The sequence below is a fragment of the Buteo buteo genome, chromosome 13, assembly GCF_964188355.1.
Source record: "Buteo buteo chromosome 13, bButBut1.hap1.1, whole genome shotgun sequence".
Taxonomy (NCBI): domain Eukaryota; kingdom Metazoa; phylum Chordata; class Aves; order Accipitriformes; family Accipitridae; genus Buteo; species Buteo buteo.
The window spans coordinates 351801-368513 of record NC_134183.1 but is presented as its reverse complement, the minus strand read 5'-3'; the positions used below and the strand labels follow the sequence as shown (position 1 = coordinate 368513).

Below are 16713 nucleotides of genomic sequence, written 5' to 3'. Positions count from 1 at the left end.
GCAGTAACATTAATCCTGTATACTACCCTCTCCCATCTCTGCCTAAAGTGCCTTTTACACAGTTTTTTTTAGTGACTTCTTGGCTTCCCCTACAGCTGGCCTCAGTAACACCTGGGGGAAATGAGTACAGGTGACCTCTCCTTCCCTTGCTTAACACTTCCACCACCAATTGCCCCAGGTGCAATAATAGATATAGACATATAAAACCCCAAACATAACTCAATATAGACAACATGTTTCAAAAAGAAAGAAAAAGATATAATAGCATCTAGCATATGAGGCCTACTGAGAGCCTTTACATTCAGACGCAGCTGCAAGCAGTGTTAAACTGAAATAGTATTACAGGTATCTAATCAAGCACTCAAGTCTGAAAACTGCAAAGATTAAAGATTTATACTGAAGTGCTATCTGAGTTATACTGTATATCACAGAATAAGCAATATGTGCAAATCTACATTTAATAAATATACATGTAGTTGCAGTTCCTTTGTTCATACTGAGTCAACAGCAGTTGGTCATATCATAGAATCATATCATAGAATGGTTTGGGTTGGAAGGGACCTTACAGATCACCTAGTTCCAACCCCCCCTGCCATGGGCAGGGACACTTTCCACTAGACCAGGTTGCTCAAAGCCTCATCCAACCTGGCCTTGAACACTTCCAGGGATAGGGCAGCCACAACCTCTCTGGGCAACCTGTTCCCTTGCCTTACCACGCACACAGCAAAGAACAACTTCTTTACATCTCATCTAAATCTACCCTCTTTTAGTTTAAAGCCATTACCCCTCATCCTATCACTACATGCCCCTGCAATCATGCAATCTTTATAGTCAAGACCACAGTAAGACAACATGGTTTCTGGTCCACTACTACTGCAGCGTCCTTCAAAGAAGGCCCAAGACAAAGCAAGAAAACAAAACCAGAAACTAAACCCCAATTGTGTCAACATTCAAGATGCAGGAATCCATGGATACCACTAATGGCCAGGCAACATTTCACTACCCTAATAAGCCTTTGGCAAGGTGAAGTTTGTAGGCAGAAGTAAAATCAACACAGCTGGAAAAAGCTGGCAATCTTTTATGCATACAAGCCCTCTTTCTGAAAGCTTGTCTGCTTTTCCCAATGCTATCAGTTGGTTTAATGTGAGGGTTTTTTCCCCCTCTACCTATAAACCTTGGTTGGTTGCATTATTAAGCTATCAGTTAAACCACGACTGAAGCAAGTGAACACAGGCACCAGAGAACCACCCAAGTAATGTTGGATGATGATTAATGAAGACTGCACACACAGAGAATATAAATTTTGGAAGAGCGAATTCCTCATTACTAGCCTTAGAAAGATGAGTCAGGCATTTCAAAGACCTATATATAGTTTTTGGTTGTATAGGAAAAAACCCAGTCACTATCAGTGAAATTAAGATGCATACCACAAATACCCCTGCTTCCTGCTATCCTGGAAACAATCAGTTCAATACATAGGTGGAGGAAAAGACAGCAACAACAACAGAGTCATCTTTTCATGCATTTCACAGAGGAATGACTTGAGATTGTAACACATTCGTTCTGTGAGTAAAGGGTAACAGCTTAAAAGTAAGTTACCTTAACTTCATGAGACAGAGCTAAGTTACCCATTTCAATTGTCTGCTTTTGAAACTCGCATTTTCTCTTTTTCATCTCTGCATCAAATTTAGCTAGCAGTTCCTACAAGGGGAGCAACAGATAGGTAACACTAGTACTATGGTACTGATGGAAACACTGTATTGTCACAGGCTTTTATAAACACTGTACAAGGGGTTTAATCATTGCATAATCTTTCTCTGCTGTAATGAGAATCAGAATGTACTGAATGAAACCTATCATCTGGCCTATGGTAGGTCCCCTAACGTGACTTGTACAGCAAAGAGGAATTTAAAGAAACACATCAGTCAAATGGCATCCTTTGCAAAATAAGATCAGATTCCATAACTGGGGTGGGGTGGGAAGAAGAATAAAGCAGCAGCTTATTTTAAGGAAAAAACCACACCTTACAGACATTAAAGTTAATTTCCTTTATAGACACCTGAGCATTTGTGATATGTCAAAGACTATCCATTATGGAAATACCTGATCTTTTAACTTTTAGAGGAGCAGAAAAGTGCTGTATCTTCCCAGTGTTAAAAGCTGTGGGGTTTTTGGCTTGGTTTCGTTTTGTTGTTGTGTTTTGTTTTTTGTTTTGGTTTTTTTTTTTTTTTTTTTTTTAAACTGGACACTTTATTTAGCAAATGGGACCAAACAGTCCTGAGCTATACAAAAAGAAATTGAATTATTTCAGCCTTTTTTGCCGCAACTTAAAGTAAAATTTTAAATATAAAATAATATTAACAGAAGTTAAATTTATATTATAAGCACATGAATAAAGGGATTTTGATTATTATGTACAATCTACTACAAGCAGTTAGGACAACTATCTTCTTACACGCGCACACACACACACATACATATATAGGGAATTAATGGTGATAAACATTTAACTGTTTCCCTCTATTCTTCCAGAATGACAATAGAAACAGTATTAAAGCATAAAAAGTCATCACTAACAAACCACATGAAAAAAGATTTAAAAGGTAGGTCATAGAGACTTGTAATCACTAGTCTAAGGTTTTTGAAGAGGCTTTTAAAGTGAATACTTGCAGAACTACTAAAAAGCTAAGAAACTATAGCCTTACTGAAAAGTCAGAAAATACTACCGTGTTTTCCACTCTGGAAATAAAAGTGACAAGAGGGCTGCTGGGAGACAGGAAGCTACAGGAAAGACTTTTTTTTTTTCCCCCTGCATAGCTGTTGAATTTTAATTTAAAGGAAAACAATCAAAACAGTCATATTTTTTGTCATACTTGGGAAAACAAAAATCTGTTGCTAGAGGACTTTACATTTCAATCCCAAGAAAGAACAGTCCTACAGAATAGTCATTCTGGTGTGAAATTCCTCCAAAGTAACATTGTAAGGTATTCAGAATCCAACGCACAGAAATTAAAGACACCAGCGAAGACACCGCTGAAGAAGTGTGAAACTCATTCTTTACAACACCTATGTTTCCTAAGTGTATAAAAAACTGTTCATAAGGGAGCCATGGATTTTCCAGAAATTAAACTGTTGCAGTGAGTGGCCATTCAGGTGCCTAGACTGATAAAGTATTAAAAAAAGTGTTTATGAGATACTACTTCCAGGCATTCAATTGATAAAACATGATTGAAACTTGAAAACAAGAGGCTAAGGTCACAAAGGATTTTGGCTATTTGATGCAATATCATGTGTTAGGTTAGTGGAATGACTGCAAAGAGACGCAATGGCAAGCATGTAAGATGTGCTGCTTTAGTTTAGCTGCTTTATCTCCATAAACAATGGAGATACCACACTGGAGGAGAAAAAAAAAGTTAAGAGAAATAGTGTGTATTAGATGATGTGCCCTTACGCTTGCAGAACAGCAGCTGATCAGCTCTATCATTACAGTTTAACCACACAACACACAAACATAACTTCTGAATCAGTCAGTTATTAAGTACTGTTCAAGTGAAAAGTGAACCTATTTTGGGTAGGTTCATAAACTGTCTTTGGGGAGCCCATGGGTAAAGACTCCTGGATGAAGATGGGTTTAGCAGCACTACTCTACTGAGGGCAGCAAGATGTGTTGGGTGCAAGATGTAATTGCCTAACAATCTCTTTCACAACTTCCATTTATGTTATATATTGGTTTGGCTGACAGGCCAAAAATTAACCATTCTAGTTCTAATGACTAAATACATCCATGTGTAAATAATTAAAAGTCATTTTATTATCAAATACTTTTTATACAAAAACAAAGAAGGAAGGTTTTGTTGTTCTTTAAAGTTTGTAATATATAGAGACAAAATGGCCCCCCTAAGGTATCACAGTTGAAAGTCAAATTTCACTGTTAGTAAGATTATCCTTTTATGATGAAATTATAGCAATATAGAGGCAGAAGGGGGAAAAAAAAGCCTTGTAATTAGGAGTATGATAAACAATTTACATTTACCCATCCTGCCTAAGGCTGCCTCTATTTTCTAGATGCTGACCTTTCCTGCAGTTTCAAGGTTAACAAATTTAGTAGTGTGCTGTCTACATAAAATAATCTTACACAATCTCAGATTACTAGACACGTTCTTAACAGTCCCTTACAAGGGGCAGCTGTCAGACAAGCAAAGCAACAGCTACTACACAAGTAGGGCATAATTTTCTAAACTGTCATTACAAATCTCACTAATTTAAGGAAAAAAAAAAAGCTTATACAACTACAGGAATGTTAAACCAGAACAACCTAATAAAAAAAAAAAAAGAAAAGAAAAAAAGGATTGCTAGATGGCGCCACAGCAACACAACATTGTTTCTCCATATTCTTATACCTGTTTCTGACAAGCAAGCTCTCCTTCCAGTTCTTGGATTTTTCTCTCCATGTGATGTTTCAGGTTCGCATACTCCTCGTGCTGATGATCTATGCGACTGTTCCTAGAGCTATAAACAAAAATAAAACAAATTTACATTAAAGACCATCTCTGGTGACCTAATGAGGCATACATACCTACAATTTTTTGAACAATAACACATAAGTATAAATACAAGGTGCTATAATTTCTTAAAGAAACAGTCACTATAAAATTTTTTTCTCATAAGTCAGTCGAAACCAATTGTAACAGCACATGCTATTTCTCAAAACTATACTTCAAAAGTTAGTTGCATATGAAATACCAAGGATCTGCTGAAAAGTAGTGCAAGACTTCCACTTAAGTATGAGAGTTCCTCCTCCACCCAAAAAATTCTGTTACATAAGAAGAAATTGCAAAACAAGGGCTGCCCAGCAGAAATCCAAGCTTTTAGATACATTTAAAAACAGAAGCAGCTCCATATCTTTTCCTCTCCTCCCCCCAGTATTTTTATTTGCTATCAACAAAAAAAATTTTCTCCGAGATACAGTGAGAGAATACCATTAAGGCCAGCATTTCAAACAAACTCAAAGAGATGATACTGCTACTATGACCAGTAAGTTCTCTAATGATACACTGAACCTTTTCAAGCTTTGGATTCATCCCTGCAAGACTCAACAGGTTTGGTGCAGCCTGTTACATGGCCAAACAGACCTGGACAGATATCATGCAGTTCTGCAACTTCTGATTACTTCCAACTCTGTATTACAGTTATTTTACGTAACTGAATGACCGCTGCATTTGGTTAGATAAAGTTGATCATAAAATAACTATATAGACAGAACTGCAAACTAGAACTCAACAGTCACAAAGAGCTAAATGCATATTCACCTTCCTATTCTGCTAGATTTTGCTTTCAAATTTACACTTTGCCAGAATTAATCTGAATCCTATAGCCAACACTTATGCATATAAATAAAGCCTAACAGAAGTGTCATCTCAGTGTAGTCTAGACAGGCACTTTTACACCTCCCTTGTTCATCCCACAACTCTCCAGGGCAAGGCAGATCAGAAGAATAATCGCTGTACTGCTCAGTGATCGGTATTCAACACAGCCTAGCAAAGAGGCAATGCTGGGTGTAAAAGACTCAAAGTCCTCCTTCCATTCCCAAAGTATATGCTCTATATAAAATTCCTGAACTAGCTTTAAATGAATTTGCATATGCTCCAGAACCACAGTAACATCAATCAGTCAGCAACCTTTGAGGAATTCCAGATCCATGTCCAGATCGCTTCTAATAACTACAAAAAAGTTATTTAAAACTTACCCAGCTATCTCTGCATTATAAATGCAGTTTGACCCAGCACACTTTACAGCAGTTACCATTTTAAGCAGAGATTAATCCCAAAGATACTGTTATATCTGAAGACAGTAGTTAAATTAAACAAGAATGATGTGCAGACAGATCTCAAGAAATAAGCGTTTATCCCCTGCTCCAGCAAGATTTAGAAGTCTATACGGAGTAATAAAAATTCGTGAGAGTGGCCAAACTAAATAAGTGCATTGCTTTAGCTATCTTCATCTTTTACTTCGTTGCATTAGTCATAAATCTTGGTCCTGTGACTGGATATGCCCCAACAGACTTCTTTCCTTCACAGAGGCCTATCAGAGAAGGTGGGACAAAATGTGTTTAAGAGTGCACAAACCCAACTCCCACCATAAGATTAGCTTGCAATGGCTTAAAATAGTCGAAGGGCTGAACTGTTTGTGTTGAATACACAGCAAACATAGCAACTAATGTACAGTAACCCCAGATAATATTACTGACCACAGTTGATACCATTATCATTTGTCTCCTCACGTACACAGAAGACAAGTGCATGTGATATAACACACAGGAGACATATCACAACACTTTCAGACTCATCTCATTTCCCAGAGGTGTTTCAGTGCCCAAGGAAAAAGCATTTCCTTCTGACAAATCCTTTTCTGCTCCCTACACTATGATTCCCTTATAATCATACCATCTCCACCCAGTCATATCATCTCCCCAACATACACCCTTGTAAATTATGTAGGGACACGCTGTATGTTTAAGAGCATCCTCATTTTCACTTAATGCTATCCCTTCTCTAACATATTGCCAGAAATCAGGCAAGTCACTGTGGAAACCAAGATATAGCAGGTGTAAAGATAGCCCAAGTCACTTCTGTTAGCCCTCACTCTGTTCATGTTCTAGGTGTTCCTCTGTCAGGATAGACAATCTTGCCTCCATGCTCAAAGTGCTCCCTACTGTATGAATGATGTTACTGCTTTACCTCAATCCAAATGTGTCTTAAAGAAGCTAAACTTCTCTTCTCCTTAGTATTCTAAGGAAGTCATATCTCACCTGCAAAACCGTTCCAACTCTAACTTATGATCTTCAATGCGTTGTTGATAGTAATAATGAAGTTTGCATCTTCTTCTTCTTTCCTTGACAAGCATTTGCTCCATTTTACCCAGTTGTACTCGAAGATCACTAATCTCTGCCTGTTTAGCATTTTCAGATGTTTTCAGACGAGCAACTGTGACATCATAGTGTCCTAACTCTTTATCTCTCTCTTCTAAAATTCTTAGGTTATAGACAAAATCTTCTTTCAATTTGTTAAATTTTTCATGCATGACTTGGAGTTGCTTTTTGACATCTTGCAGCATTTTCTTTTGACATAGGAACTGGCAAGCATGCAGCTCTTTCCCTTCTTTTTCTTTCCACTGAAGGAGATCATTTAGTTCCTTCTCCATTTATAACACTAGTATAAATCTGAAACAAGAGCTGACAGAAGATAGTTAAGGCTGATAACTAATACGAATCAAGTATCTCATCACTCCCAATCTACTACATAGCTGATAATTAATTACCAGTGAATTTTAAATTTAAATTGTAAAGCTTCCCGGACCATCAGGCATTTGCCACCTGTAGAAGCAGAATTTACTTTTATTTATAGCCATGCATTGTCCAGGGGTAAGACTTCCCAAATTAGTTATGAAAAGTCACTAAATTTTGGGGTGGGAAAACATAATTTTCTCCTTTCTTTATACAGATTGAAAATAGAGGCATAAGAAGATTTAGTCACTGTAAACTGCATGCATATTTCTCTTTTCTTGAAGACGTTTATGACAAGTCAAGTCACAGTCCAGCCTTCTCTTACATCAATATTAACTGCTGTATCCCATTTATCTTCTCCTCCCACAATTACTCATGGGACTACAAAGCTACTGTTCTGTCCACAGTTAAATCCACCTTGAAGTTTCTTTCCAGAAAGGCCAACAGGTATGAGGAAATAATTGTATTTCAGTAACATATTAAAAATCTGTATCTTTAAGAAGAAAATAAACAACATAGAGGTCATGCTTTTACCAGTAAAACCCTTTACCTGCTTCAATTCCGTCTCTTCCTATTGTTTATTCTCCATATTTGCCTCATATCTAATCATAAACTCTGTAGAAGAAAAAACATTATTTCTAAGCACCATGGTTGCTTTAAAAAATATGGCAATTTCTCCAGAGATTTTCCCAAATCTCTGGAGTCAATACAGCTTCTCTCATTGTACAGTATTATTCTGTGTCAGTGGTTACAGATAATCCCATCTGGATAAGCACAGGGATGCAGAGAACAAATCAGACAAGCATGCCTTTCAAATAGTGGCTCTTTAATCTCTTTAAATGAAAGACAGATTTCCAGATCAGCAAACATGATGCAATACCTCTATGCTAAAGGATGCCACAATTTAAACAACATTTTTCTTCACAAACAAACTAGACAACCCTAATTCTTCAGGATCAAAAAACGAGTCTCTGATCATTGGACGTGACAAGTATAAAAAAATTCAAGCTTGCTCTTACTAGGTACAGTGAGTAACAACCACTGCTAGAGGACACAATGATCTGGTGGTCCTTCAATTCTGTTGGCCTAGATTTCACATTTATCCCTAAGGCAATTAAAATAACATTATGTTTTCTTTTCATATTCTGCTTCTTGTTGGCAACCTTCAAATCGTGCTACCATGTAGAAAATAGTGTAAGTAGTATCTTCTTCATTTGGGTAAGCAGAAATAGGTATTTTTTATAAAAGTCACTGTCATGGATATTCATGAACAGTACTGCCTCCCTGCCTATAACATGCAATGCTAAGGAACATTTGTTCTTTCTATATCTTCCTTTCAGCTACTGTTGCTCCAAACGCATCTGATGGCTACCACAGTTAAAAAGATTAACTAAATCTGACTTCTTTCCCCCCTCCACCTCAATCATAACTACATCAAAGATAAAAAATGCCTATGAGATACTTTCTGGATTCAAGGCACTGAAAGAAACTATGCTTACTCTACACCCATTAAGGTATCAAAATACTTTTGTAAGTGCCTTTTAAAAACCTGATGTATGCTTCATTAGCTAAAATTAGCAATACATTATTAGACAAGACCTTTGTGTAAGGAATCAAAAGCAAGACCACAGCTCCACCCTATTACTTCCTTGAAATCGTCAAACCGAAGTCACAACTTTTCCTGGAAAGAGGTGGTTAAGAAAAATGATACTTCTTTTACAATCTCTCTCTACAATTATCTTAAAATTAAAAGGCATCACACAGTGCCCTATAAAAACAACCTTCCTCCCCATCTCCATATATCTCACTTAAATTAATGGCACTGGTAAATTGAAAGTGGTATCCTGAGGTGAGTCAGGGTTACACGTAACATAGGAATCATTCATTTCATATAAGAATATGAATGAATGAGCCTCCCTATAATTTTAAAATATTGCTTTCCATCACAGAGAGCTGTATTTCTTAGAAATGCAATTTAATAGGAGAGAAGGGCGCATTTTGCCTTTGATAGCAGCAGTATTTATAATTGCATGTTAGTTTCAGTAAAGACCATAATGGAAATAACAGTGTAATTTAAAATATAAATTGCACCAATTGCCTGGATGTCTTACAGTCAAAAAAAGAATAGTAAGCCTATATATGATGACATTAAAAGATGACTTAGGAAACAGCATACATATAAGTAAGAGACAACATCTTACAACAAGCACAGGCTACCCATACAACCTACACGGCAAAGACCATTGTACCCATTACAATCCAACCACTTCAAGCATATCCAGAAAGAGGTGATTGATAGGTACCCCTGTTCCCCCACATAAGGGCCTAATGGGATGCATATCAGCCTCTTTACCAAAGGAAAAATGATGGCTTGGCTATAAATCACATAAAATCAAATATGGTTGGCATCTCTGATTCAATGGAGATTTCGCAACTGTTACTACTAAAATGCTATTTCAACAACAGGAAGTTAGATGACATGTTTGAGCTAGTCACTTTTCAACCAAGTAAGAACTAGGTATACTGAAGAACATTTCAGAGTAATACTTGAGAACCTTCAGACTTCCATACAACCCCTATTTGTCCAAGAGGTGTAAAGCTTTAAAATTTTGTTCAAAGTATACAGAAGCTGTACTTGCTTCTCTCTTCCTTGCTATCCTTATAACATACCCTTATTTTACCAAGAATAAGATGTGCATAACAGACCAGCAGAGCTAATAAACTGGGATTGCTTCTCCTCCTTTCAAAACTACAGAAAAGAAGATGAGAAAGAAAATACCACACAGCCAGTACCAGTTAAGTATCTCTAGCTACAACTGTTTTCCTTGATGAAGCAGTGACAGAACCAAGACCACCTGAGTATTAGCACAGCTGTTTCACTATGTGCTGCAAGTCATGAGACAAGCAATCAGCACAGGCCACAGCTACACTGTTAAGTAGTTGTGCCGTAGCACTGTTGGGGAAAAAAAAAAAAAAAAGGAAATCCTGTCAACACAGTTCCAAGAAAAAGGATGACAATCAACAATACAAATTATCATCACTTGTGTGCTGTCTCTTTCTTTACTGCTAGAAGCTGGTTTGCTATTTGCCTTACAAGTAAGGCTAGACATATAAAACAGCAAATATACATCACGCATTACACAATCTGATCAGAACAGGTAACACAGAGCAGAAGCTGGGTGACAGGATAAGGACCAGTAACATACAAGAGAAACCTGGGATGTCAGGTACTGAACAGGGACAAACCTCAGGCTAAGTATGAGGTGGGCTATACTGCAGGGTACCTGATGTCAGGCTCTGCCATTAAGGAGGACAGACAGAAGAGTAGGAGGCATAAGGGACTGTGTAAGTAAAAGACAAGGTATGGTGGGAAGAAAAAATTGCCCCAGGACTGAGAAACAGGTACATATTCTAGAGAGTGTCCAGGAAAGTAAATAAGAGGGCAACACACCATGTGGAACATAGACACTGAGTTCCTAAAGCAAATATCCTCAGGGATGACAGGAAAGGACAGACACATGGATGGAGGAAAGGAATGCTACTGGCAAGCCAGGGATCAAGTACCCCGCAGGACTAGAGGTTTGTACGCCGTTAAGTGCAGAGAGGGAGAGAAAGACAAAACCGAGTGGGAGCAAAAGAAGACACAGCCAGTGGAACAGCCAGCTGGCAGGAGGCAAATCCCAGGAGGGGGGGTGAGAAGCCCCATGGAGGGCCCAGAGGGTCACATGCTCTGAGACAGAAGAGCAGACGGCAGGCAGACCGCCGAGGTCAGGTCCCTTAGAGGCAGGCAGTAGAGAGGAGCACAGCGTAGTACAAGATACTACTCGGGACTCAGAGGCAGCACACAGAGGGCACTTAGTAGCGGGAAGGCTGCGGAAAGACAGCGGATCCCCAGAGAGCAAAAAGGGCGCAAGAGGCACGGTTGCCGCGTCGGGAGCTCTGAAGGACAAGCTCCGGCACCACAGGATGCCGTGCGGCCGCTGTGCCTTCTGACGGCGCCCGCGGAGTAGTCCGGTCGCGGCTCGGCTCCTCCCGGCACAAACCTGCCCGTCCTTCCGCTCACGGCCGCGGGCCGCGTCTCACGGGAACCGCGAGGCAGGCCCGTCTCCACGGCAACCGCGGCCCCTGCCGCCCCGCCCCCCGCCCGCCCCAGGCGGGCCTCGCGGCGCGCACCACCTGCGCCCAATCAGCGCTCCGCCGGCGCCGCCGCGCCCCGCCCCCGGGCGTCTGCTCACCCGCCCGGGCCGGGCCGCGGCCCGCTCGGCGCCGGCCCCGGCCCCGCCCCCGCCCCCGCGGCTGTCGGCGCCTCCTGCTCCAAGCCTGGCTCTGTCGGGGATCGCCCGTTCCCCCCGCGGCCCCGCTTCCTGCTCAGCAAACCGGCGCTTCTCGGAGCCTCTCACTGCACTCGGTCTCACACTCCTCTCCTCCCAGCTTCCCCGTTTCGTCCTCCCCATTAACGTGCCGCAGCCCCTCTCCACACCGCGAGGATGTGCTCACGCCTGGGTAGCCCCGGCCGCTTTTAGTAACAGCCCCTTCGCCCAAAACACAGCTAACGCTTGCTTCATACTCTGGAATCTCATTTTCTTGTTCACTTCTCTTTCTATACATTTTGTTTATCACACTGCTTAGTATTAAACAATTTCTCCCTAGTGCAGATCTGGAAAGAGAGTCTTGGCCCGTTTCAAGCACAGCTGTTAGGAACGGGAGCAAACAGGGAACAAACTGACCATTCTCTCCTAACTCCCACTGCGTCCTGTGAAAAACTTCAAACGCTTGTAAAACAAGCTCAGGCCAACTGCAACACAAGGTCGTGCAGCACGGATAAGTTCCTTCTGCTGCCAAGGCATTTAATTATTAAAAAATGTATCTATCAACTAAACCAGACGACACTGTCCACATAAGACTAAAGAAGATGTTAAAACATGAACTGGACGTAAAGCATGATTTTCCCTTAGTCACTCTAGATGACTTGCTTTTCTGGAAGTCATGAGGCAAACTTCCTGTAATGCTCTCTCACTCTTTTGTGTTTCCGCATTATATAAACGGCTTTGCCAGATGAGACACCTTTCAGAAACCTGAATGTTGCATGAATCACATCTTAAGTACACTACTTTAAAGAAAATAGACTATTATCAGTAGTTCTTATGTATCTTTCATAAGGTCATCTGAAGAGAACTGTTATTTCCTGACCCCATGTCATCTAAAGAAAGGAGGGGTTTATTTCCATCAGTAACTATTATTGAAAATTAGAATCAGAACTAATAATCTGACTAATAATATTTGACTAAAGTTTCATTTAGCTACATGAAGTGTATCTACATATAATTTCAGAATACTACAGTTATTAAAGGGATGTAGTTAATTTGTTTATATGAATCCCCTCTGGTTTAAAACACAACAGTGAAATCTGGCCTCAAATGATCTTCTAAATCTGAGCACACAAAAATTATAGCGCAAGTCCCAGCATAATTTATACTCTGCAGCGGCCTCTCAAAGCACTCATCAGAATCAATACATAGTATGCGAAAGTCTAAATCCGTATACCATGCTGACTGGTGGCATATTCCTTTTCTTTACGTCTTACTCCAGAGTTGCCTAACCTATCAACCGCATTATCTTTTGCAACCCTTCCCCACCCCCGCCATCCCTTTCAAATTAGCAGTCATATTCTCCAAGGTACCTTCAGACAGCCCCTAGTCACGTAGTTAAATGCACATCAGTTCCCCAAATGAGTAACCGATGGCTTCTAGTAACTCAACAGTGCCCGAAAAGGGTAAATTTTAATCTTAACTGTGAGTCAGAAAGATAACAGTCTACACAACACGGATTTTGGGATCAATGTAGAAACCTGTATACACCTAAAATAAATGCAGAAAACGTCCTAGTTTCATAGATGGAAATGAAAGGAAATATTTTTCCTTTTTAGCAAAAATGAACAGGAATTTAGAAGAGACAGACAGATTTTTGGTTCTTATCAAACACTAGTGGGTTCGGTAAGATTTAGGCTAAAGGTGGATTTTAGCCACCTTTAGAACCACCTTCAGAGTCACAACTTCTGAATACAAGTCTTTGGCCCCATCTGTACTGTGAAGTAGCAACACTTACAAGCAGCTTGACAAAGAAAGAAAGAAAATGGACCCACCCTCTGAAAATGCTGCATTTTAGAGAGGAAAAGCAGGGTATATATCCGAACTACAAATATACTACTAGACTTGAAGGCGCTTTTAAGTTTCCAGTCCAAAGGCTATGTCCAACTCATCATGGCACAACTCCATAACAAGATAAGACCCAGCATTACACAAACTATTAATCCTGCCACCCTCATTCTTGCTTCTACGGAAAAGTAGTTCCAAGACACAGGCCACATGAGAGCCACGGCACACTCCAAAGATGCTTACCTGGACATTCAGAGACACCCTGATGAAACTTAAAAATTAAAATGTGATTCAGAAAAGTCTTTCTTTCAAGTGCGGCCTTCCTTGAAATGAATAAAATTTATTTCCACAGAACCCCAAGGAACATATTTGGTATACATTATACAAACAATAAATATAAAAAATTCAGGACTAAAAAGAGGATCTTCTACATAAAAGTGGCCTGCTTCACAAAGGACTGCAGAGGAATTTTTGATCCCCTCTGAAATTTGGGTACTGTTATTTAGGAAGTAAATGACACATTTAAATTCCAGTTTCATCCAGGCTAGAAGAATTTGATTTCCATGTCTCTCTTTTCCATGTCTACCTGTACAACTGTGGGTTCCTATTTCTGAAGACTATATACATCTTTGTAGGTACAGTTCTTGTTCCTCAGTCTTGAGAGTCATATAAAAAGACCTTATTTTCATACTTGCTTTAGAAACAAACTAAAAATTACTGAAACCTCAACTCTGAATATTACTGGCCTTTCTGCAATAAAGATCTTACAAGGGCTCTTTGTACAACATGATCTGCTACATTTACCTTTTGAGTCAAAGGCAGAGGTGTATGCATTGCACAGTGCAGTTAGCTGTGTTTGAAACCGTTTTAAATGTTCAGTGTCACTGTTAACATTCTTAAAAATACCGCAGTGAAAATCCATAATTAATACAACAGACTCCATTCCAGCGCAAATAAGAAAACATAGCCTTAAAACCAAAATATCTATAAGAGCTTAATAAGAATAGATGTTTATAGGCACCTTTAATGTAGTATTTGGGGCTCACCTACAAACAGCGGGAACAGCAGAGTACAGCTGGAATTTGGAACAGGAAGCAGCAACCACCAAAAACTGTTACGATACACAGAAGCATTTCTACAGTTCAGGAGGTGCTAGGGAAGGCCTTTGCCATCAGAAGCCCTAAATTCCAGAGCAATGAAGCTTTGTTCTAATGTCAGCTACCCTCTCTGTATTTATACTCCGTAACAATATTCAAGTCACTTCTGCCTTTTTGGAAGCCTGATCTGGGAAAAATTTCCAGCATTCTCTGACTGTCTTTACTGATGTGAATGGCAGTTATTGGATTCACTGCATCACTCTGTTTTTAATGGAAAAAATGTAGGAGTCTCACGAAGCTCAAAAGAGGAAAATGTAAAGTCCTGCACCTGGAGAGGAATAAACCCATGCACCTGTACAGCCTGGGGGCAGCCAGTTGGAAAGCTGAGGGTCCTGACAGACAACGAATTGACCATGAGCCAGCAATGTGCCCGTCTATTCTGTACCCAGAATATCATTATTGCGCCTTCCTTGCCGCAAAGGCACAAAATAAAAAATAACAGACACAGTCAATCAAATGAAATACATAAATAAAGAACATACCACGATCCCCATTTATTTGGAAACTAGTAAGGAATTATGGAGTGAAGGGCTTTTTAGTGGAGGGTTGGTAGAATCTAGCATCTATTAAGTATAACTCAACGACATTATACTTTCCTATTAAGAATCCCCTTTAGTAAGAAACTAAACTGAGACTTTCACAGTCTAATCTGGACAAAGAATTTGCCTATTTAATGATTCCTCATGAGTTCAACAACACTTTGAGAATATCTGTAATAAGTGGCATACTTACAGATGAACAATAATAAGACGCAGAATTTTTTTTTTAATTTAGTTAGAACCGTAAAGAATTTTTCAAAGCTCTTTTCATAGTTAGATGCCTTCACTCACTGTGTTTTGAGTTCTCTTTGCTGCACTTTAATATTCCCTCTACTTATAAGTGTACTGCAACATATTTAATGTTTAAACACATGCAATATAACTCCACCTAACAGATAGGGGTTTTGTGCCTTCATCTCAGCTCCAAGTGTTTATGAGGTTATCCAGACTCTGTGCAGGCTTCTACAAGCACAGCAACCCTGTGTTCTGCTCACTTACACTACTGCCTTGTTGAGTACTGAATCAAATCCAGTGATCTGGGTGCTGATGTTGAGGGGTGTCATTTACCCTGGCACATCATCCTCTGCAAACACATCTCTTTCAGAAAAATGCATTCTTCAAAAACAATAGGAGCTGTCAGCTACAAAAGTGAGACCACAGACCACTGGTCAGTTTTCTCAGCAGCTGGTCTATGTGTATGGACGCCCACTTCTGAAAAGCAGACCAACTGCAATGACACTCTTCTGCCTCTAGAAAAAAAACCACTGACCTCTTAAATGGTGTGAGTGTTCTACAAGTAAATGCTAACCAGTGAGCACGTGTTGCACTCTCCTGACTAGGCTGCAGCAAGATAGAGGCTTTGGTAGGGGCAATGCTGACAGATGTGAAGGACCTCTTTTTTGTCTTTTTAACATGTTTGGTTAACACCTCATTCCTTATCTAGCCTTACATCATTTGAATGGCTATAAGAGATACTGATGGTTTAGGTATTTTGCCAACTTCACTTTCACCGTTACTCCTCTCCACTCCTAGGCACCTCTGTCTCTCCTGAAAATATCTTCACAAAGTACATACCTCTAAGGTTTGAATTAAAAATCCTACTGGTGGCTATACATTTCTATGACGTAGTGATTCAAGTAAAGTTCAGTAACAAAGCAGAAGATTTGGAAGGATGGAACTGTCCTCCTTAAGAAATTACAGTCAGAGGGTAGGGTCATGACAAATAAAACTGTCTCCCTCTCGAAAACTGTAGGAAGTTCTGCAGTCCTTTGGGACAGGCAATGGTGATCATACTTCCTTTTCCCGGATAACGAAGATTACCTGTAAAGACATGTAAAAATGTCTTCAGCTGCTAGACTCCACCAATTGTGCGGGGCTTCAAGCACTGCACTGCTTGACTCAGAAGCTCCATAAGAATCAGTGGGTTTTGCTCTTCTGCAATTACGTTCATCTAGCCTGTAAGCAAATGGCCTAAATTCAGGTAATAGTAGATAGTCAAAAACTATTTTTACTGATCTTTAAGATGAGCAATGTATGTCTCACTGGCTGTATGCTATCTACCCAAACCAAACCACCCGGCC

General features: G+C 39.8%; 1 protein-coding gene across 2 annotated transcripts in view; it reads right to left on the bottom strand.

Moving 5' to 3' along the window:
• CCDC57 (coiled-coil domain containing 57) overlaps nt 1-16713 on the bottom strand; it is a 52368-nt gene that overhangs the window by 34058 nt on the left and 1597 nt on the right. For both annotated transcript variants that reach the window (XM_075044025.1, XM_075044026.1), the window contains exons 2-5: nt 16454-16588; nt 7833-7897; nt 6809-7231; nt 4401-4509 (exon numbers count right to left, since the gene is read on the bottom strand). In XM_075044025.1, coding sequence (XP_074900126.1) covers nt 4401-4509; nt 6809-7200 — 501 coding nt within the window. In that variant the 5' untranslated portion in view covers nt 7201-7231; nt 7833-7897; nt 16454-16588. The remainder of the gene's footprint in view (nt 1-4400; nt 4510-6808; nt 7232-7832; nt 7898-16453; nt 16589-16713) is intronic.